At 36.9% G+C, this 22,169-nt stretch overlaps 6 protein-coding genes, 1 long non-coding RNA gene and 1 other non-coding gene across 13 annotated transcripts; 4 read left to right on the top strand and 4 right to left on the bottom strand.

Moving 5' to 3' along the window:
- Positions 1-22: 22 nt before the first annotated feature.
- On the bottom strand, positions 23-1,913 carry AT5G61720 (hypothetical protein (DUF1216)). Its single transcript, NM_125566.3, has 3 exons — positions 1,447-1,913; positions 808-1,341; positions 23-699 (listed from the first exon to the last, which is right to left on the bottom strand). The coding sequence occupies exons 1-3, from the start codon at positions 1,795-1,797 to the stop codon at positions 412-414; spliced, it is 1,173 nt and encodes a 390-aa protein (NP_200980.1). The 5' UTR covers positions 1,798-1,913; the 3' UTR covers positions 23-411.
- A 158-nt stretch (positions 1,914-2,071) lies between these two features.
- AT5G09025 lies at positions 2,072-2,418 on the top strand. Its single transcript, NR_143154.1, has one exon. It is a non-coding gene; the product is annotated as an other RNA (long non-coding RNA).
- Positions 2,419-2,634: 216 nt separating this feature from the next.
- On the bottom strand, positions 2,635-3,582 carry AT5G61710 (cotton fiber protein). Its single transcript, NM_125565.3, has one exon. It carries the CDS (start codon positions 3,371-3,373, stop codon positions 2,906-2,908), a length of 468 nt encoding a protein of 155 aa, NP_200979.1. The 5' UTR covers positions 3,374-3,582; the 3' UTR covers positions 2,635-2,905.
- Positions 3,583-4,672: 1,090 nt separating this feature from the next.
- Positions 4,673-9,639, bottom strand: ABCA12 (ABC2 homolog 16; the record flags this gene model as incomplete). Of its 4 annotated transcripts, NM_001345492.1 has the most annotated exons (16): positions 4,731-4,906; positions 4,990-5,825; positions 5,913-6,059; positions 6,145-6,273; positions 6,384-6,468; positions 6,557-6,666; positions 6,744-6,944; positions 7,030-7,367; positions 7,451-7,534; positions 7,631-7,919; positions 8,003-8,161; positions 8,243-8,370; positions 8,460-8,579; positions 8,754-8,886; positions 8,986-9,396; positions 9,483-9,614. In NM_001345492.1, the coding sequence occupies 14 exons, from the start codon at positions 9,552-9,554 to the stop codon at positions 5,913-5,915; spliced, it is 2,406 nt and encodes an 801-aa protein (NP_001332311.1). The 4 variants fall into 4 exon arrangements, with proteins under 4 accessions (NP_001332309.1, NP_001332311.1, NP_001332310.1 ...); NM_001345490.1 differs by having other exon boundaries at positions 4,673-4,906; positions 4,990-6,059; positions 9,483-9,639; NM_001345489.1 differs by lacking the exon at positions 4,731-4,906 and having other exon boundaries at positions 5,474-5,862; positions 5,954-6,059; positions 9,483-9,554.
- Positions 9,640-9,889: 250 nt separating this feature from the next.
- ABCA11 (ABC2 homolog 15) lies at positions 9,890-14,181 on the top strand. 2 transcript variants are annotated; one of them, NM_001345488.1, is made up of 14 exons: positions 9,890-10,299; positions 10,371-10,964; positions 11,052-11,147; positions 11,241-11,441; positions 11,521-11,680; positions 11,752-11,978; positions 12,114-12,231; positions 12,317-12,393; positions 12,471-12,560; positions 12,661-12,804; positions 12,894-13,184; positions 13,254-13,334; positions 13,425-13,601; positions 13,687-14,181. In NM_001345488.1, the coding sequence occupies exons 1-14, from the start codon at positions 9,931-9,933 to the stop codon at positions 13,921-13,923; spliced, it is 2,862 nt and encodes a 953-aa protein (NP_001332171.1). In that variant the 5' UTR covers positions 9,890-9,930; the 3' UTR covers positions 13,924-14,181. The 2 variants fall into 2 exon arrangements, with proteins under 2 accessions (NP_001332171.1, NP_001318858.1); NM_001345487.1 differs by having other exon boundaries at positions 12,471-12,594; positions 12,698-12,804; positions 13,687-14,171.
- A 1,176-nt stretch (positions 14,182-15,357) lies between these two features.
- On the top strand, positions 15,358-17,256 carry AT5G61680 (Pectin lyase-like superfamily protein). The gene is made up of 5 exons (NM_001345486.1): positions 15,358-15,612; positions 15,792-16,070; positions 16,215-16,421; positions 16,514-16,752; positions 16,843-17,256. Exons 1-5 carry the CDS (start codon positions 15,403-15,405, stop codon positions 17,000-17,002), a joined length of 1,095 nt encoding a protein of 364 aa, NP_001318857.1. The 5' UTR covers positions 15,358-15,402; the 3' UTR covers positions 17,003-17,256.
- Positions 17,153-19,989, bottom strand: AT5G61670 (orange protein). 2 transcript variants are annotated; one of them, NM_203246.3, is made up of 9 exons: positions 19,605-19,914; positions 19,395-19,509; positions 19,203-19,319; positions 19,033-19,119; positions 18,870-18,946; positions 18,617-18,744; positions 18,375-18,511; positions 18,160-18,294; positions 17,262-17,895 (listed from the first exon to the last, which is right to left on the bottom strand). In NM_203246.3, exons 1-8 carry the CDS (start codon positions 19,787-19,789, stop codon positions 18,217-18,219), a joined length of 924 nt encoding a protein of 307 aa, NP_974975.1. In that variant the 5' UTR covers positions 19,790-19,914; the 3' UTR covers positions 17,262-17,895; positions 18,160-18,216. The 2 variants fall into 2 exon arrangements, with proteins under 2 accessions (NP_200975.1, NP_974975.1); NM_125561.4 differs by having other exon boundaries at positions 17,153-18,294; positions 19,605-19,989.
- Positions 19,990-20,618: 629 nt separating this feature from the next.
- AT5G09020 lies at positions 20,619-20,718 on the top strand. The gene has a single exon (NR_143153.1). It is a non-coding gene; the product is annotated as an other RNA (small nucleolar RNA).
- Positions 20,719-22,169: the final 1,451 nt, after the last annotated feature.

Here is a 22,169-nt window from a genome sequence, read left to right as displayed (position 1 = left end):
AAACAGAATCCTAATTACGTTAGAAGAGAGTGTATAACATTGAGACTGAGAACAATATAGATACAGGTTGCTTGAGATTTATGAACACAGGTTGGTTGGTTGGAAAGTTTACGGGTGTTTCAAGACACCTAGATAATGATCCAAAACTAGCGTGTAAGACAAGAAACTGAAGATGCGGATGTTTTTTCACTTGTGTTCCGAAAGGCTGTTGAATAATAGATCTACATATAGAGGTAAAGCTTCTGTTTAACGAGTTAAGATTTGTAATAATTTTATTTTAGTAATATGATTAATATAGTTTTTACAATAACCAAAAATGTTCTACAGCACGCTGCTGTTTAACAAAGCAGGGCTGTCTCCATATATTGTTACATATTTCTTGTTTACTTGGGAGCCTTTTTCGTTGGAAGATTAGAGCTCGCTGCCGTCGTCTATGAGAACAGGGCCGGTTCTAAAGTTACCTTTTCCATTTCCGACATTGTTTTCATAATCAATTCCAAAAGGTGCTAGATCAATAGATTTTCCTTTACGCTCAGAGGCCGCCTTCACGAATAGGCCGATAGCTCTAGCCCATTTCACCATAGAGCTGATCAGATCTCTTCTCTGTTCAAAAGTTATCTCCTTGGAACCGCTCTTCTTGATATCAACCAAAACTTTTCCCATTGACAACATACCATCAAGCATCCTCCACGAATCCACCTGGCCAAAAAATAATGGAAACCATCTTTATTTTCATTTAAAACCGCGAGGAACGTACGTCTCACACACTATATAATTAAATGTTATAAATGTCTAGTTAGAACTTACTGATCCGCCTTTAGTACCATCCAATGAAATCATAGCCGTGAAGAGCTTATCCGATTTCACTGCCATCTCGAATTTTGATTCGGGTGATACCAACTTGAAGCAGGCCATATAGTCCTCCAACTTTACAAAGAAATCTTTGAACTCTGGTGTCGCAGGACACTTGCTCTCTAGGCTACCCAAGAAGTCCGACATACCTTTGTAAGCGAAAGGCTCAATGGCTTTGCCCATTTTGGGGGTATTCTTCACGTAATGAGGTAATGAGAACGTTCCTTGTGTTTCATACATAGCTCTTTTTGAAAAAGGGGATTCTACATTGTTGTCATAGTCAATCCCAAAAGATGCCAGATCAATAGACTGTCCTTTATCTTCAGAGGCCGCCTTCACGAATAGACCGATGGCTCTAGCCCATTTCACCATAGAACTGATCAGATCTCTTCTCTCTTCAAAAGTTATCTCCTTCGAACCGCTCTTCTTCATCTCAACCAAACCTTTACCCATTGACAACAATCCATCCACCAGCTTCCACGAATCCTCCTATCACCAAAAATATAACACAATCCTTTTTCACTTAAAACTGTGACAAACATACCATTATATATATATATGAATGTTAATTAAACGTCTAAACTAAAAACTTACTGATGTTCCGCCTTTACTACTGTTGAAAGCAGACAAAGCCTTGAACAGCTTTTCAGATTTTACGAACATCTCGAACTGGTTGTCTTTTGACCCGGGTGCTGCTGAATTGAAGAAGGCCATGTAATCCTTCAAGTTTTCAAAGAAATCCTTGAACTCTGCGGTTTTAGGACACATACCCTCTAGGTCACCCAAAAAGTCCGATATACCTTTGTTTGCGAAAGCCTCATAGTCTTTGCCCAGTTTGGGGAAATTTTTCAAGTAAAGGGGTAATGAGAACGTCCCTTGTGTTTCATAAACAGTGCTTAATGTGACAAGCAACGTTAGACATATCGCTAATGAAATTTTTCCCATTTCTTTTTTTTTTTTTTATTCTTAAAAGAGGTACAGGAAAACGAAACGTTGAAATTGTTTTTATTGTACCTTGCTTTCTATGGTGAGTGGATTTATATAGATGCTTGAAACGTCTTAAATTCACTATTATTTAAAATGAACAAGAATAAAATAGTTGATAAATTTAAGGTTGTTAAGAAATCGTAAACGAGATTCGAAGAAATTTCTCTGGCTATTCGTTTTTTTCTGGATATATTTTTAGAAAGGATAAATTTAGTTAGGACATATTGAAATACTCCTCTCGACTCTATAGGGGCATAGCATTTTTTTGATTCAGCAATTTGTTTTCATTGGTCAACACATCAATTGTTCACAAAATTAAACTACAAAACAATCTAGCTAAGGTTTTACTAACATGGATCATGTAATATGATAGGTTGCTCGATTTGATGAAACACAATCAATAAGAAAACTAGAAGACTTATGGAATTTCATCACACGAAAAAATACAATTTATTTTTCTATAATCTATAATTTTTTGCTTTTATTCCGATTATAACTTTGATAATGATGAATCATGAATGACGATGGGGTTATCTCATTCAAATCATTTGTACTTTATAGTCTATATTGGTTCCTCTCGGTAGGCTAATCGTATGGCGAGGATCCAGTTCTTGGTTATGGAAACTTCATTTGTCACCGTTGTTTCTATGAGTTTAATTTCCACGAAATGAAATAAAGTGTGTAATTGTTATCATCACTCACGATGATTTTTCACTTACGCATATGTCCATGCATAATATATATATATGTCAAATTCTTCAATTTTCGAAAAGAACTCAATTCAATGAATGGGTCAAATGTGCTATTTAATATAACCAATTTCTGATTGATACTATGAGATAATAAAACACATTGAATATGAAATATTTAATCAAATTTAATATTCCACACAAACAAAAATACATATACTTGTTCATTCTCCTATATTTCATTAATTAATTGAAATTACAGAAAATGTCGTTAAATTAAATTATAATACGAAAAACAAAAATGACCAAGAAATTAAAACCTGAATGATGATGATGATGATGAGGTAAAATTGAACGAACCATAATTAATAAGATCATTAAAAATTCATCAGTATCCCTTTGGCTTTGCAACGATCAGTGTAAACCTGATTTTGCATCTTCATTTGCGCATAGAATCTGACGATGAATTCCTCAGCTTTCTCATCAATCATATCATCTCCTCCTTGGACATCACTATAACATTCATCAATATCATCATCATAAGGATAGTCCAAATCACGTAAGGACATGGCTGATCCATATCCCGAGATTCCTGATGATGATGAAGAGGAAGGCGCCGTGAAAACCTCCATAGTCTCCGATAAACGATCATCAACTTCATTATCACCATCGTCTCCTCCCATCTCCGTCACTGGCATTATCGTAATTTCGGAACGGACTTTACGTACGGACTCAACAACACGCCGCCAGAACCTGGTGTTGGAGGTCCGGCGACGACGGAGCATGAACATGACGACGGAGAACATGTGCATCCCACGTGATGACTTTTTCTTCTTCTTCATCATGGTAGTCGTCTTGTTTATTTAATTTGCTCTATCTCTAATTGATCACCATTCTGATTTCTTGTCTCCATCAGAAAGATGACTTAAAGTTTTAAGGAAAAACAAAAAATCTTCTCCCTGGAGGGAGATTTTTGTTTTCTTGAAGAAAAGATTCCGCTATTTTTGTAAACGATAGTTTTTGAAATATTGGGAGTTAAATAATAAGATTAAATTGTTTAGGGATTAAAGGAAGTTAGGATCTTTTTATCGGAGGATGAGAAAAATTGAGAATCAAGAAAAGAAATTGAGACAGCCTAAAGTAGACTAATTTTATATAATTCATTTCATCTAAGAAAACAAAATTTGTCTAGTTGTAAATGGATCCAAAAGTCTATTTTATAGAATCTCAATTTTTACTTAGTTATTCCTCAATTTGGCAAGTTTAGTGAATTAAGAAATATCTATCAAGTATCTTACGTACAGTCTTGAAAATAAATAAAGGTCAATCAACATGTTCCTTAGAGTGGCGTTGTCTACACCGGTTCACTAGTTTTGGCAAATATATCCTGCATAAATCAGAGACGCCAAAGTGTCATAAACGGAATACAAAACCATAATCCGTCTCAATCAATCAATCAATCAATCAATCTTCGATAGTGTAGTTTACCTTGCGGATATGATACAAGAAATCATCAACTACAAGTCTTCCTCGCTTTCTTGAGCCTTATGTGTCTGCCATATATTAAAACATCACTTGTTAGCTAGCTATTTCTCTCAGTTTGTAATGTTAAACATGAATCTTTCCAAATACCAAATCTGTGACGTATTCCACAACAATGTCGAAAAGTTTTGGATTAGTTTCAGGTTTCAAAACACTAAAAAAGACCAAGAACCCATTAAAAATCGGTGAAGAAGAAACGGGGACTTGTCTCTCTCTAGTCTCTAGTATGCATTAGATTTTTATACGGAGGAGCACTCTTTTTTCGGGCTAAATAAATAGGCCCATTTATATTAAACCAGCCCATAATCTTAACCAGAAACCCGTGCACCAGTCGACCGACATTAATTGTACTAGTTCTCACGGACAAGTTTGTGATCCGTCCGATTCATATCAGTCATCTCATCACACAAGTATGTATCAAACTAAAAGCAGTCGAATTAACAGACTAAATGAGATTGAAAGCAGCAGATAATCAGTCTCGAATCCACAAGTAAATCTCATATTCGGTTAATCACCGGAACAGATAACATCACGTACGGTATTCAATCAAATCAGCAATTCTGGAGATATACAGCAAATCCACAACAAGGAAGGAATCAATGGATTTGTTATGCTGCTCCATTTCCTTATAAGTTCAAAGCCAATACATATTCACCAAAAGAAACAACTCTTGCTTGCACATGTTTGCTTTTACTCGCTACAATACATTGAATCAAGAGAGTACTAGAATTTGTGAATTAACTATGCTTTGGTTCCGACAAGACAGTGAAACAAGAATGACACTTGCACAAGACCTAATTTGCTTCTGCCTCCTTGATCTCATCTCCTGCTTCGTCCTATTGACCAAAGAGTTATAATCATGTCAATTACACAACTTAGTGAACAATTAATGATCAATGTATATTGTGTTGATGCTTACGAATGATCCACAAAGTAAGATTGTCTCTAAGAATCTTCATAATCAGTGTACTGTGTCCTTGTATAATTCACTCAGCGATAGTAGCACATTGGCATTGTCCAACATACAAGAACAAAGATCTTGCAACGACAAGATTTACATGAAGCAATAATTAATGAATAAAAGCAGCAACAAGAACAGAATTCCTAGTAACGTCTTTAGGTGACAAAATTTGTACCATCATCAGATATAGCATCCGGTTGCAGGCCGTGAACAATCCCAGTGGCAAATGTCGCAAACCTTATCTTTTTCTTCTTTAAGCTTTTATCATCTGTTTCCCCATTCTCCAAAGTAATAACACATATGGTTCTGGGATCTCAGAAGCTTCTTTGATTCTCATAGCAGCAATCACAAGGAGACTCAAGATGGTGGTAAGTTTGCGTGTGTTTCAAGACATAGAATTTTGACCCAAGAAAGAGAACCCTATAACTGTAAAAAATAGCTTTTAAGACAAAGAAATGAAGGCTTGAGCAGTTCTAGCGACTTTGATAAAGACATCTTCGAGCGTTGTGTCGGCGAGCCCCCATGCAAAGACTGTGAAGTTGGCTTTGGCCTTTTCAACAGCGCGAAACACCTCAGCAATTCGAACCTCTTGCTTTGGGAGCTCAAATTTCTGAGTACCAGCAAGGTGATATATCTTCTTGGCGTTGGGAGAGACAGATTCAACCAATCTCTCTACCTCTTCCTCATGTTTTGAAGATGTTGTCATTGTGAAGACATATGATCCACCGTACCTGCTCTTCAGTTCCTTGGAGTTTCCTATGCATTGCAAGCCTCCGTCGACAAAAATTCCTAATCTGTCGCATAGAAATTCGGCTTCTTCCATGGAATGAGCTGAAAATCTTGTCTTAACGTTAATATTAAGTATAATTTAGGAGGCATACTCAATCACATTCCGTAAGTGGAGAAACTAATATATGTATACTTGTGAGAATTATTGCTGTGTTTTGTTTTGCACGCTTGATCACATTCCATAAATTCTTTCTCGAGGCTGGATCAAGTCCTGTGCTTGGCTCATCTAAATAAACCACCTATTTTAGAGAGACCTTGAGTTTGTTAATAATTATCATGAGCTATTGCTAGACAAAATCACTCGACTAACAAGAATGTATGTACCTTGGGGTTCCCGATAAGCGATATGGCCACGCTAAGCCTCCTTTTCATACCTCCACTATAATTACCAGCAGGTTTGTCGCCAACTCCTCCATCGTAAAGGCTGACACTTTTGAGAGATTCTTCAACAGCCTTGAAATGATCATATATATATATATATATATATATTCTTGTTATTGTCTTCAAGAATAACAACACATATAAAATAAAATAAAAATTAGCCAGGTGGTAAACATATATACTTGTGTAAGATCAGAGCCCTTGATATTTTTAAGTCGACCGTAAAAGAGAAGATGTTCCCTTCCTGTTAGCGTCTCCCAAAGCAAGCTGAAACCAAGAGAATAACATTTTTTCAAAAAGTTGTTCATTATTTGCTTGGTAGTAAAAAAATTCAAAAATCATTTAGAGGATTTACTCGTGCTGCGGGCATACGCCCATGCTCGTGTATACTTTGTTCATATCCTTGCATATGTCCAAACCCTGAACCAAAGCTGTTCCAGATGACGGTTTGAGGAGTCCTGTCATCTAGTGCAGCAAAGAAAACACAGCAGTAGATTACTAAATTTGACACTCTGAAAACAACATTTGTTTGCAAAACTGACCATACTGATGAAGGAAGTTTTGCCGGCACCATTAGGTCCAAGCATGCCGAAGCATTCTCCTGAAGACACACTGAGATACAACCCTCTTACGGCCATTTTTGGCGGGTTACCATCTCTACCTGGATAAACCTTTTTCAAGTTGTCACACAAGATGGCATGCCCTGTGCTACCTTCATTCCTCAATTTTTGAACTGATTCCCTCTGATTATTATTTTCTTTGTTATCATGAGGGCTTTGAAATATGGAAAAATGGAATGGCAAAGAAAAAACTTGACTTCTCCCATACCTCTTGAGTGACATCATGTTTGTCCATATCTATGAATACTCTTTTAGAATCCAACCTTTGCACAGTAGGCCTCCTTGGTAGGGAAGAAGGACTTTTGAAAAGGTTCACCAAGAAAAAGAAAGGATGCTTTCCGGATGTGAAAACCTGATCGATATAGTAGGCTACTATGAGAGCAAGAAACCACTCTACTGACATGATACAGAAAACTTCACCCATTCCGCTATCACTGAGATCTTGCCACTTCATCCCGTTTCCTCGGGATGCATATTGCGAGAACTCATACAACCCGCGGTATAGAGAAAAGCCGGGATACAACTCCATGGCAAGAATCCATTCTTCTGCAAACGTACATACATTGTATAGTAAATAAACATGAGCATCTTTGATTTTTGTTTGTTTGTCAAGTTGTTGACTAAATTACCGGGGAATGACTGAGTTTCAATCATTTTTTGGAAAAGAAAGCTACCCAAGAGCCCGGTTCCGTACACCAGTATGTAAGCAATGACTACAATATTAATTAAGCCATAAAACAGAGAAATCCATTCAAATTTCAACTCTGACATGTTCTTGAGCAGTGGAATATTCAGGAAATGTGGTATACCTGTTACAGTCTTAACCTTTGAGAATATCGAAGAGACTAGAAAAGCGAGGGAGATTTGTAGATTTGAGTAGATGAAATAGAAAACAAACTGGATGCTGTAGTCATTGCGCCGGAAATACTTGAGTCCTATAGCAGACCCGAAGCCCACCAAAGAAATAACATACAACATAGATATGGTGAGAAAATAGGCATAGGAAATCATCCAATATGGACCATCGCCTAGCCCGTGCATTTTCATTATAATTCTTAGACGTTCTTGTTTCTCATACACCAATGATGTCAAGATTACCTGCATTTGCATGCAAGATTTCTTATTTATTAAACGTACAATATAATGGGGATGCAAATTAACTAGCGTGTAAGAGAACTTACGGGGAACAAAAGAAGAACAACCCAAGTGAAGAAAAGTGGCCCAAGCAAGGACGCAATGTCTTGATTCATTTTAGTTTCTTCTTTAGGAACTTCTTTGAGAAACTCAAATAATATCCTTGTCCCAGGGCCTTTTAGAAACTTAAGATAAGCATTTGATATCTGCAGCACGAGATAAATATGAAATCGAAGGCGAAATGCAACCATGTCTGAGAGTACATGATCACCATATATATTTGTTACCAGATTAATAGAGCGGGGAACTCGGACCAGCTTTAAAGCCTGACCAGTTGCAAACTCATCATTGTAGGTTGAGTTATACCATATGGTCACATTGAAATTTTTCCTATCCGTGCTCATGAGATCATATGCTAACGAAACGAAAAAGGCAGACATAATATAAATGGCATAATAACGTAACCACCAAGGATATATAAACTAATGGAAGATTTTAACAAACCTGCAACGATCTCATTTGGCATCCCCGCAGGATTTCCCCTCCAACTACCCTTGAAAAGCTCATCATTGACCTCTACAGAGTTATTTCTCCAGAGACACAACCCTTGAACACACTTCACGGCTGAGATAATTAATAATATAGACACAAACGATCATCAAAATGATTTATAAAAACAACAAAAAAAAAAAAACGCATTTCTTACGTCTAGATCCATGTCAAAACATGTCTCAGAGGATATGCCCAGAATCACTAAAGAACCACTTAGTGATTCACAAAAAACAATAAAAAAATTACCTGTCTGAATTTGTCCGAGCGAGAGTGGCCATGTAGAGTTTGCACTGCACGAAGGTTGGATACTGTAAATAGGAAGATCTGAGGCAATCCCCGGATCTTCATAATTGTCTTCCCCCGCTGCTTCTGTTGAACCCTGAAAGTCATATCATCTCTCGCTCGAGTAAAAGAAGTGGTTGAGAGATAAGAGAATCATGCAATGCAACTGCACTCAGAGATAGATGGAGAGAGATACCAAAACGTTATTGGCTAAAGTAGGCAAGAGGTCGGAGGAATTAACCACAAAAGAAGTGCTGAAGATATTTGCGGATAAAGCTTTTCCAAGGGGCAGTTTATCACCAGTGAAAAGTATCGTTACGGGACAAGAACCTGTTTCTCTGCATAACTTGTCAGGGAGATCTTTGTAGGAAAAGAAATCGGTCTTAACGGAACGGAGTTCATGTTGTGGAATCTGCAACATCGGAGGCAACGATGGAGGGTTTGGGATGGGACAGATACCACCAGGCAAAGTAACGTTGCCTCCACAATTAGACATATCAGAGACACCCTTCATCAAGGCATCAAGCACTTGTTGAATCGCCAGCAGAATTAAACAGAGGAAGAGTGGAACCAGGATGAGTCGAACATTCGTCCATATGTGTTTCCTCTGCCATTTCAGGGTTCAGGCAATTAGATCGTTATAAAAAAAAATATTCTAAGTAACTTGCCGGAAACGGCAATATGAAAACATACCTGGTAGGTTAAGTTCTTCCTAAGTAACGCATTGGCTTGCGTCCAAAAACTTGCTGGGCTAGGATTCACCATTGATGAAGAAAGAAAGAAGCTTAGGTAGTCGCACTTTGTCGTCTCTTTTTTTTTTCCCTTGCCAATTTAAGTAATCGTTTCTTCCTTTAAACTTGCGCTTGTTTTAAGTGCCAAATATATATATGTGGTCTCCAATTAAATGCGAAAAATATGCGAGGTCTCAATTTTACACATTTTTCAAGATGGGGATGAAATGTAGTCAATCGAAAAAATTGGACAAAAGCTGGATAGTTTTTATTTTCTTTCTAATTAATATTGGTCAATCCTTTTTTTGTGGGGTGTGTGGGAACTTTATAGATTAAAATTTTGCTTTTTTTTTTTCTAAGACAAACAATTTACTTCGAAAAAGAAAGATTTTTTTTTAAAAAACTTGATAATGATTTTGCAAGAAGGCTTGCCGCTTCTCTACCAGCAGTTCACGGCGTTGTTCGGGAAGAATCTATTGCTTTCATGGCGGAACAAGAGAGCCACGTGTCTTCAAATCTTCTCTTCATTCTTCTTCATCCTTCTCATCTTTTGTATAGAGGAAGCCATGAAAGCAAGCGACGCATCCTCGAGTGCGTACAAGAATATCACTGATCCTACACTATTGGTATCCCCACCGATTCTTCCTTGTGAGGACAAGTTCTTTGTGAAGCTTCCTTGCTATGACTTTGTGTGGAGTGGGAACAATAGTCGCCGCGTTACTGATATCGTCTCTGCAATTATGGCTAACAATCCAGGGAGACCAATTCCAACCAACAAGGTATTACTTCATTGGTTTCCCTTGGTTAAGTTTCTACGGTTATTTAATGTGTTGGATTCGATGTTGTTCAGGTTCAGTCGTTCAAGGAGCCTGATGAGGTAGATACATGGCTTCTGTCACATCCCTTGCAAGTTCCAGGAGCTTTGCATTTTGTGGAAAGGAATGCTTCAGTAATCAGCTATGGTGTTCAAACAAATTCTTCATCGGAGAGTAAACGTGGTCAGACTGAAGATCCTACGTTTAAGTTCCTTGTTCCTCTTCAAGTCGCTGCAGAGCGTGAAATCGCAAGGTCTTTACTTGGAGATCCAAATTTTGGTTGGGGTTTGGGATTTAAGGAATTTGCAAGACCAGCTATTATAACTGAAACTACCTCTGCACTCTCAGTCATGGGACCAGTGTTCTTTCTTGCTTTCTCCATGTTTGGTTTTGTTCTCCAACTCGGTGCCCTGGTCACCGAGAAAGAGCTAAAACTTCGGCAGGCAATGACAATGATGGGTGTTTATGATTCTGCATATTGGTTGTCATGGCTAACCTGGGAAGGAATCCTTACCCTTGTCTCCTCACTTTTCTTGGTCCTCTTTGGAATGATATTCCGCTTTGATTTTTTCTTGAAGAACAGTTTTGTTCTTGTCTTCCTACTTTTCTTGCTTTTTCAGTTTAATATGGTAAAAATCCTTCATTTTTTCTAATTAGTTTTTTTTTTTAATGTATTATCCCTAGTTTTTAAGTTATCAATTTACTTGTGTTGCTAGATTGGCCTAGCATTTGCGCTATCATCTATCATTAGCAAATCATCTTCGGCAACAACTGTCGGTTTCCTTGTGTTTTTGATTGGTTTTATAACACAGGTATGATAACTTGTCTAGCTAAAAATAGTAATTAATAAACTGGTTCTTGATCAAAATCTTTAATATCTTACTTGGTTACAATTCTAATTGCAGTTTGTATCAGCTACTGGATTCCCTTATTCCAGCTCATATGCAGTTTCTCGCCGGGTGATGTGGTCTCTTTTTCCACCCAACACTTTTTCTGCGGGACTTAAGCTTCTTCTTGATGCAACCTCAACTCCCAAAAGCTCTGGAATCAGTTGGAGTAATAGAGCCGTATGTGAAGGGGGCCAAGCGACTTGCGTAATTTCTATTGTATGCAGACATTCAAAATAAATTTTACTAGTTACGTTGTCTAATAGCATTCTCTAACAAGTATTTTAAATTTTGGTAGAACATTATCTACCAGTGGCTCCTTGGGACATTCCTATTCTGGTTTGTTCTGGCTATCTACTTTGACAATATTATTCCCAACGCCTCCGGTGTAAGAAAACCGATCTTCTACTTTTTAGCACCTGGTTATTGGACTGGCAAAGGAGGCAACAAAGTGGAAGGTTATTTAAGAACAAATATTCTTTGTGTTGGGAAACATTAGTAAAATTAACATAAATATTACATTTTACAGAAGGTAGCATTTTTAGCTGTGTTGGTTCAGTTCCACTAGTAGAGCATAATACGCCAAATGACAAAGATGTGCTTGAAGAAGAGACAGAAGTTAAACAACAAGCAATGGACGGAATAGCTGATCCTAACATTGCAGTTCAAATACATGGTCTTGCAAAGACATATCCTGGAACTACAAAGCTTGGATGCTGCAAATGCACCAAAACTTCGCCTTTTCATGCTGTAAAGGTATATTATCTTCCGATGGATAAATCTTTCCGGTAATGAATGGTTTTTGCCAAAGCTTTTCCTAGCTGATCATGTACCCTGTGTTACAACAGTTACATTTATTATTCAACTATTAATTCATTGAAAAAATTTCAGGGTTTGTGGATGAATATTGCCAAAGATCAGTTGTTTTGTCTTCTTGGACCTAATGGCGCGGGGAAAACAACTACTATTAGTTGTTTGACTGGCATAAATCCAGTTACTGGTGGTGATGGTAAGTATCTGTTTAGAGAGGAAGCAAAAAGTTCTCAAAGCATTTTTAACCATTCTAATAATATCCATGTGATTGACTTAAACAGCTCTTATATATGGAGACTCCATAAGAAGTTCTGTGGGTATATCTAACATTCGCAAAATGATAGGAGTATGTCCTCAGGTAAGTATCAATCTCATAAATGTTTCTAGCATTGTCTCTTATACAATCATCTCTTACACGTTTTTCTTTTTTTATAGTTTGATATTCTTTGGGATGCTTTGTCTAGTGAACAACACCTCCACCTCTTTGCTAGCATCAAAGGGTTGCCACCAGCATCGATCAAATCGGTAGGCCGACTGAAAAATCTCAAAGTGCAAAGAGGTCTGATGATTTTATTGAACTTTCCAATCCATGCAACTTATCTTACAAGTTTCGTTTCTGTTATAGACTGCTGAGAAGTTACTGGCGGATGTAAAACTGACAGGAGCGGCGAAAGTTAGAGCAGGAAGTTACAGTGGTGGAATGAAACGTCGACTCAGTGTTGCGGTAGCACTTATCGGCGATCCCAAGCTGGTCTTCCTAGATGAACCGGCATGTCAACTTGCTACATTCTTCTTTAAATATGTGTCTATATATAAAAACAATTAATTTTAAGATGGTTGTTTATACATGGATTCTAGACTACTGGCATGGACCCTATCACGAGGAGACATGTGTGGGACATTATACAAGAGTCAAAGAAAGGTCGTGCCATCATACTAACGACGCATTCTATGGAGGAAGCTGATATTTTAAGTGATCGAATAGGGATCATGGCTAAAGGCAGGCTCCGCTGCATTGGAACCTCAATCAGGTTAAAATCTCGCTTTGGCACGGGATTTGTTGCTACCGTTAGCTTCATCGAAAACAAAAATGACAATAACATCGGTGTTGGAGCTTCGCACGAGCCATTGAAGAAATTTTTTAAAGAGGTAACATACACTCAAAAGTATACTAGCAAAAAAAAAAAAAAGAGAGAGTTAAGTGTTCCTTTTTTGCAGCATCTGAAAGTTGAGCCAACAGAAGAAAACAAAGCTTTCATGACTTTTGTTATCCCACACGACAAAGAAAATCTTTTGACGGTACAAGGCTCTCAAAATCCTATAGATCTTCATCTATCTATCTATGATATATATTCATCATTCTTTCTCTGTGGTCTCAATGACCAACAGGGTTTTTTTGAGGAGCTACAAAACAGAGAATCTGAATTTGGAATCTCGGACATCCAACTTGGTCTAGCGACTCTTGAAGAAGTGTTTCTCAACATCGCAAGACAGGCTGAACTAGAAAGCGCAACAGCTGAAGGAAACATGGTCACTTTGGAGTTAGCATCAGGCATCTCACTAGAGGTATATCAAAATCCACATGCAGATATATATATATATATATATTATGCAGAGTTGAGAAAAATTGAGTTATATGGTTTATGTCTAGATACCTGTGGGAGCAAGATTTGTTGGGATCCCTGATACAGAAAACGCAGAGAATCCAAGTGGAGTAATGGTGGAAGTGTACTGGCAACAAGACGGCTCGGGGTCGATGTGCATCTCTGGACACTCATCAGAGATGCGGGTACCACAGAATGTTCCGGTGACACGTCCACCATCACCAAATGCATTAGGACATAAAAGCCTACGACAAGGGGTTCGTGGTATCGTGATCGATTTATGATTTAACGATTTATTTTTCGTGTTGTTAGAAAATGAGAATCGTGAACAAAGTTGAGTTTGTTTTTGGTGAAAAATTGAGTTGTTCCTATATAGTACAGGGGTTAAAGTTTTAGAAAAAGTTTAAATTGAGTTTTGTCTTTGTTGAATGTGATAAAAGTAAGCACACTGTATATATAGTGTTTCAGATAAGTTAGGGTTAAGTTGCTGGCATGCATGATGTATTCACAACCTAAGAAATAGACGAAGGAAATTAAAACTCGTTCGAAAACGACCACACTTAAGACGAACACCATTACGTTATTTCATCTTAAAACAACACTCGTCACAAAATCAAAACGCAAGATTTTTTTTTTTTCAGAGAGTTTATTTGTTTATTTTTCTTGTCAAAGAGAGTTTATTTGATTCTTTCTCTATCAACTTGATTCCTAACAGTCATTTGCAAGCAAATTCAATATTGGTGCGTCAGGCACGATTGCATGCTCCTTTATTTTCCTATTTATGTACCGGTTTGGATCCTCTCATATTCTGTGATAGTGCATTTGATTTTGATGACAAAAAAAAAAAAAAAACGGTGTGAGCACAACTCTAGACGACACAGTGAGGTCCCGAACCCTCCTGAATATGTCGCCAATCTCGTTGATCGTGTAGTCCGCAAGAGATTATGCTCCATCAGGGGACACGACAATCTGATTCTAGAGGACGGGCTATAGAAATTGCCCTGTTTTCACTTTCAAACTCTTTCTATTTTCTTTTCAGCTTTGAATTTTATCCAAGGTTGCAACTTGCATATGATGTAAACATACTTTTTTTTGGTTGAATAAAAAATAACACTATTTTTGATCAAATGAACTATGAAGTTCCTAACAATTGTATTACGACATCTTCATATCTTTGACTATATCAATCAATGTTATATTTATGTACAGTCGTATATACACAGAGAGGTAGCTAGGGTATTACAATCATAGTTAATGTGAATATACGACTATACATAAATAGAACCTTGATTGAAAAATATAGTCAAGGATATGAAGATATCCTACTAACAATAGTCGCTGAAGTTGATTTTATAGCGATTTATGCCTAATTCACAATACTATTTGGGATATCTTAACGCCATGTTCGGTTTAGATGTTTAGTATTGAGAAGTTTCTTGTTTAGTAATATAGCATTAGCTAATCATTTGTTCCAAAAATAAAACTAACGTCGGTTTTACACCTTAAAGTAAATTAGTTTTCTAGACAAATAAACTAAATTAGTTAGATTGAAACACTTAAAACAGTACATAATATATATAGAGTTTATTAAGGGATTAAAATGAATAAAAAGTGAAGAACCAGAAACCAATTTAGCAAAAATTAACGGCAACGGGTATTCTTCGCTTTTAGAGATGGTATAGATATATATACCATAAGAAAGGAAGAAGCAGAAAGTTAATCATCTTTACTTTAGAAAAGTAGTAACAAATATTAATAGTACAATGGGATACAATTATGTGTCCCTCATAGTAACAATCCTGCTCGTGGTGATTACATCGCCCGTGGTTTTCGGTAACGATGCAGCACCAATTCCGGAGAACAAAGGCCGAATCGAGCAGTGGTTCAACACCAACGTCCCTTCGTTGGCTAGTAGAAAAAGCACATCAGATCCAGCTCTATTGACCGCTGAGGCTAAGCCACGCATCATCAAGGCATGATAATATTTATAAACATTACTTAATAGACGTTTTGCTTATGTTAATTTTCAACAAATATAACACGCTATTTTTTTTTAGTTCGATATTGCGATATTTTATATGATATCGCATTTTGTATGTAGGATTTTGGGTTTTACACATCATAAAAATATATTTTGGATCTACGAATGCAGGTGAAACAAAATGGAAGAGGCCATTTCAAGACAATAACCGAAGCGATAAATAGTGTACGGGCAGGGAACACTAGGCGTGTGATCATCAAGATAGGTCCTGGTGTATACAAAGAGAAGGTCACGATAGATAGAAGCAAGCCATTCATCACACTGTACGGTCATCCAAATGCAATGCCGGTATTGACATTCGACGGTACCGCAGCACAATATGGGACAGTCGATAGCGCAACTCTCATTGTCTTGTCCGACTATTTCATGGCTGTTAACATCATCCTTAAGGTATTTATATCGTAAGATATGTCTCAAAATATGTGGACTAATCAAGGACAGTTTATGATTACCTTACATGTGACATTACTTTTGAAAGAAAAAAGAAAAAACGGCACTATTTTACAAATGAGATAAATAAATTTTTGTTTTCAGAATTCTGCGCCTATGCCGGATGGTAAGAGGAAGGGAGCACAAGCTTTATCTATGAGAATCTCTGGCAACAAAGCAGCTTTCTACAACTGTAAATTTTACGGTTATCAAGACACGATTTGCGATGACACCGGAAACCATTTCTTCAAAGACTGCTACATCGAAGGCACATTTGATTTCATCTTTGGAAGCGGACGCTCTCTGTACCTCGTACCTACCTAATTAGATCTCTTGCTCCATAGTGTATATATACAATAACGATGATCATTAACGTTAATCGTTTTGTATGTTAATGAAAATAGGGTACACAACTAAACGTTGTGGGAGATGGAATCAGAGTGATCACAGCTCATGCGGGAAAAAGCGCTGCAGAGAAAAGCGGATACTCGTTCGTCCACTGCAAGGTTACAGGGACTGGAACCGGGATCTACTTGGGTCGATCATGGATGAGCCACCCCAAGGTTGTTTATGCATACACGGATATGTCAAGTGTTGTGAACCCATCTGGATGGCAAGAAAACCGCGAGGCCGGACGTGACAAGTATGTATAGTCCAAAGTCCAAACCATAGTATATCAATCAAAAACTATGTGACATAAGTTTTAATGTAAAATGCACTGATTGATGAGCAGGACGGTGTTCTATGGAGAATATAAGTGCACAGGAACAGGATCGCACAAGGAGAAGAGAGTAAAGTATACACAAGACATTGATGACATAGAAGCTAAGTACTTCATCTCGCTTGGCTACATCCAAGGATCTAGCTGGCTCCTGCCTCCTCCTTCTTTCTAATGTAACTACCAAATTAATCAACCACTCCGTTTTAAATTACTATATTTGGAAGAAGAAAAAAAAACACAAAAACATGTAACTTGTTGTACTATTACATTTTTTTTGTTTTTCTGATATTGTAATTATTGGAGAAGCTGAGGCTTGTTTAGTGTTTTGCTTTTACAAGAAATAAGAGTACCTGGTTTACAAATGTGTTAGCAAATCTCTACTTAGCTTTGATCTTCAAGAAAAAAGAAGGAAAATATTTAAAAAGGCTTATACCAAATTTTCAAAAAATGCTCCAATTCTCACATTAAAATCTGAAATAGCAAACTTTTTTTTGTTTTTTAAAAGTGTCAAAAATGCTCTGTTTCCCAATTCATTCATCAATCTTGTGCTAAAGCTTGGTGATTTCGTGATCAGTAAGTTGAGATACGAACTCAGGGATGTCGCCGTGGTATAATGTTGAAGAGATTGAAGTTTATGAATCTTAAGGTTTCTTATATTCCCTAGCTCTCAAGAAACAGAGCATGTAAGCTCATTCATTGGTCTGAAGAAACAGAGTTCTTGACATACACTAATTCTGCATGAATTGATCCTTCGTTTGCGCCACTGAAGCTATGTTACCCAAAGAGTTTGGTTTCTAAAGTTCCCTTGTTCTAGGGTCTACGTGCAGATTCTGGTGAAGAAAGTACTGGTGATTCTTCCAAACATATACGCAAAACGCAGCTTCAGTAAGTACATGGCTCGTGCCTTTCACAACATCAAGTTTCACCATTCTCATTCCTGCACCCTCCGTATGGGAGCTTTCACTCATGGTGTTAAATGAGCCACTCGCGCCACTCTCTTGAGTGGCTGGGAACCTTGAGCCACACACACACACCTTATTCCATCCTTTTTTCTTCTCATTGGAACTGAAAACGTTTTAGAGCTCAGAAACAAAAACATAATGTAACATGAAGGAAAACAATATGTTAACATGAAAAAAGCTTTTTTGCTTAGTGGAGAAATCAAACATTACATGCCGTTTTTCTGTCACAACTCACAAGACGTACACAACATGCCGGTTTCGAGTTGTTGGTTGTTTAGAGAAGACATGTCTAACATTGTATTATAACTTTAATTGTGTGTATATACAGATCAAAGTATGCGGTTCTAATTATTTAATCAGTACATACCATTTTTAGTTACACTGACAGAATGAGATTCTAAGGAAGTAGAATGTGTTGCAAAATTCAATCGAAAGGGTCGATACGAGGATCATGCTCACTGGCCATAGCCATTCCTGTGCACAGACATGTCGGGCACATCACCTGAGCATCAAACACATACAACTTAGTATCCACACCTTTAGGTTTTGTGTTTTATATGTTTTGGTTTTTGTGTGTTTTACCTTTCCGGCACCTGAACAGTTTGAACATCTTTCGGTTTTGGGCGGTGATAGAGAATGATTCCCACCAGCAATAGCTGAGACTGGTTCAGTTAAAACAAGAGCACCTGTGCTAGAGCAACGAGCACATGCTAGATACCCTGTGTTATATAAGAATATATGTGAATACATATTGTAGAACCACCAGACTCATTTTTTAAAAACCATGTTTGAAAGGAAAAAGGAGAAAAAGTAAGCCACAATACCAGTTCCTAGACAGTATTTGCATCTCTTGTGCTCTTGCTGCTTTACGTTGTTAACTTCTACTACCATCAAAGCCGAAATCACACCAACCGCTCCTCCAGAAAACGACGCTACTATCGGGTCCACTTGACTGTTATTCAAATGAACACACAGATTAAGCATCTTTTCAAGAAATATTATACGAAAAACGCAATGAAGATGCGAAAAAACTTGACAGTAGTTTGAAAGAAAACTCAAAGAAACAAGTATTAAAACCTCAATTGCATAGGTAGATGAAGGCTTTGAATGAAATCTGCATACGATGTACCTCCTATACCTAACTTCAGCTCTAGCTGGCAAAGAGTACACGTTGAAAACTATATTAGAGGGAACAAACAAAGCCAATCTTGAAAAAACAAGGCGTAGCAAAAGCACTTACAGTAGGAGCTAGTAGACCACCGAATAGGATAATCCCCGCGATGAGTGAGAAACAAGTTGCGTAATAGACTTTCAAATTGGCAGCAGTCTGAATATCGAAATGTATTTTTATAATCAATTCAATCATGCAAGGGAGGGTGAAAAGAATCACAAATCTTGTAATAAACTCACCAATGGAGGTAAGAATGGGATAAAAGATGGGAAATTAGGTAATTCATGTTCTTGTTCTTCGTTAATGATACCAAGTTCTGTGTTTTTAATCCGTTGTTGTATTCTTAGCCTCCGCACCTACCACAAAAAAAAAGGAACAGTATAAGAAAGGTTTCTACTTTAAGAAACAATTGTGTACTAGTAAGTAAGTACCTCTTCCATGTGCAAGAAGATCTTGTTTCGTCGGCTTCGAATGTTATCTTGAATCTCTTGTAATTGCATTTTGGCAAAGTCCTGTACTGTTTCAGGCCCTTCTATTATACAAAACCTTGAGCAATCCAACAAAAAAAATTGATTCTTCCTTTCATTATCAATGAATACGCAAACAATCAAGCTCTGTAGTTTAAAGCAAATTCAGAATACCCGGAAGCGAATTTATCGGCGGAGGATTCAGAGTCGAGTGAGGAAGATTCAGGATCCAACGCCGTGAATCGCCATCTGAGTCTCCGATTTCGCCCTAGTGAAGAAGACAGCTTATACTGTGAAAACCGCCAAGTGTACGGATCCGGTGGGTAGGAAACAGACAAAATCCTACCCAAAGATGACATCTTTTCGATATCTTCAGCACAAGATCGATCATACAGATTAGTTTTGCCTGCTCTTAAATGGTCGGTATTGTATAGTGAGAATTGAGAAATCGAGACCGAAAGAGAGCAACTCTGCTCAACTGTATGTACGTGGCGAGTTCGTATTGGTGCTTATTATTTTTTAATTTCACACTTGTCTTGTTGTTTAGGTTTGTTTTGAGAAAACTTGTGGTGGCAGAATTCTTTTGTTGCTGACTTGGAATTTTTTTAAATGGATAATTGATGAATAATTGATTTTTTTGTTGTTGTTGTTGTTGTTGTGAGTGCTAATAAGATATACTTTCCACTAATTTAAAATTATGTGTTCTTTGAAAATAAAATTGTAACATTCATATTTGTGTGTTATATACAATAGTCAAACTTAGCAAGGCTTTGAGTTTAGTTTAGGGGATAATACGACCTACTAATCTCCCAATTAAGATTAATAATCCAATTCTGGATCCTATTACCAAATTAGCCTTAAAAATGTGACAGTTTTGATGAATTTTTTACGTCTAAAAAACGAATACATAGGCCATGAGTTTTGAAATACAAATGGGCCGAATCAAATTAAACTAAATGTTTGGTGGGTTTTATAAACATTTTTCTAACTAGTAAGGCCTACTTAAATATTTCGGCCCAATTAAGCCCTAATCAAACAAGGGTTATGGAGAAACCCTAGGCAATTAACCTATAAATATTAATTTCAATTAATCTTCATCATCAATCCAATTCCTGGGTTAATTAGCAATCGCCTTTTCCTAGTTCTTCTTCTTCTATTATGATTTTTTGTTAATTCGGAAAGAGAAATCGTGGTGATGACTTGGAAATATTCAAGCTCAACAGACCGTAATGTAGGATTTTTCCTAGTGGAAAGTCTTGCGTGTGTCGATAATCCCGCTGAACTGAGCGATTTCTCCTCTTCCAAACTTCAAATATTTTCGAATATTTTTTTCCGATTTTCTTCTCATAATCTTTTGGATTCTAAAATTTGGAGATTACAATGAGGAGGATCCGCAACTCCCTCTTCCGATCTTTGATTTGACGTTAATTGGCTTGAGTGATCTCTTCCTGTTACCAAACAAAGAAACCTTTTGTTTGAACAAAGTATCTGTTCCCTCCATTCCAAATTAGGATCTAGCCGATGGAGCGTTTTTTTTTTTTGATGGAGCGTGTTCTTGAACAAATTTTGTTAAATATCTCTGTCACGCATTAATTCCTAAGAATACAATAGTCATAAGAGATATAATTATATGACGTATCTGTAGTTTGTTACCAATATAATGTTAGAAACGCGTAGAGATACATAGTCAAAGCACATATGCATGTGATGATGCTTTTATATAAAAATCAAATGATGCATTTTTGTGCTAAGTGTGTAATAATAGAGGAAGTGGGTGGAAATAGTAGTCACTAGTGAGGGTCCAGCACGTGGCACTACTTAAGCGTCACAGAATGTTGTTACTAGTAGAACCCTTGGGCTCTCGACCAAATCGAAATTTTAAATTATACTCCGATATGAAGAGGAATGTGCCTACCTGTTTAAGTCCACTATCACAATTGATCCATATATACGTAAATCCATTATCTAGATATTTTTGAAACTAAACAGAGGAATGTTGTCTAAGAAACACGAATACTAACAAATAGGGACACTAATAATTGTACTTTAAAAAATAATAATAATAATAATTGTAATTTGAAGAAAAAATTAAAAAAAAACTTCGACGATAGTGGATTGGGAGCTTTCAGATAAAATTTTGGGGGTAGTCTTTTAGATGTATGTAATAAACGAATATAGGTTATGTAATATGGATATTCGATCATATCGTAAAAGAGACATTAGACATAACATATGGTAGTTGCTCCACCGTAGGCAGTTGTGCGTGTGGACCGCTTCACCGTTGAAAATATATGAAAAGTTTCCATCATTCCAAAAACAAATCCTTTAGATATTTCCTAGAGCCAAAAACATACATTCGTGTATGCACTATAGATCTCAATCGTTACAGGAACACACAAAGAAAACAGTGTAAATCTTGTGGAATCAATATAATCGATTCATTTATTGCAAACAAACATAAACATCACAATCCGTAAAAAAATAAACTACTAGAACAAATCAATTAAGGTGGAATTGCTCTTCTAAATTTATAAATCTATTTGTCAAAAACAAATTACAAATCTATCATGTCACTTAACGTGCATCGATTATTGTTAAACTATTTTTTTTTTTGTCGGTTATTGTTAAACTAATATTGTAAACTATATGTGTTCTACTAACTGGATAAAATTATTAGTATATTTTGGTACGTCCATTTTATGAATCCTCTTACAATTTTTTATTCAAAAAAAAAAAAGT

Source organism: Arabidopsis thaliana, chromosome 5, assembly GCF_000001735.4.
Source record: "Arabidopsis thaliana chromosome 5, partial sequence".
Taxonomy (NCBI): domain Eukaryota; kingdom Viridiplantae; phylum Streptophyta; class Magnoliopsida; order Brassicales; family Brassicaceae; genus Arabidopsis; species Arabidopsis thaliana.
This window is presented reverse-complemented; position numbering and strand designations above follow the sequence as displayed.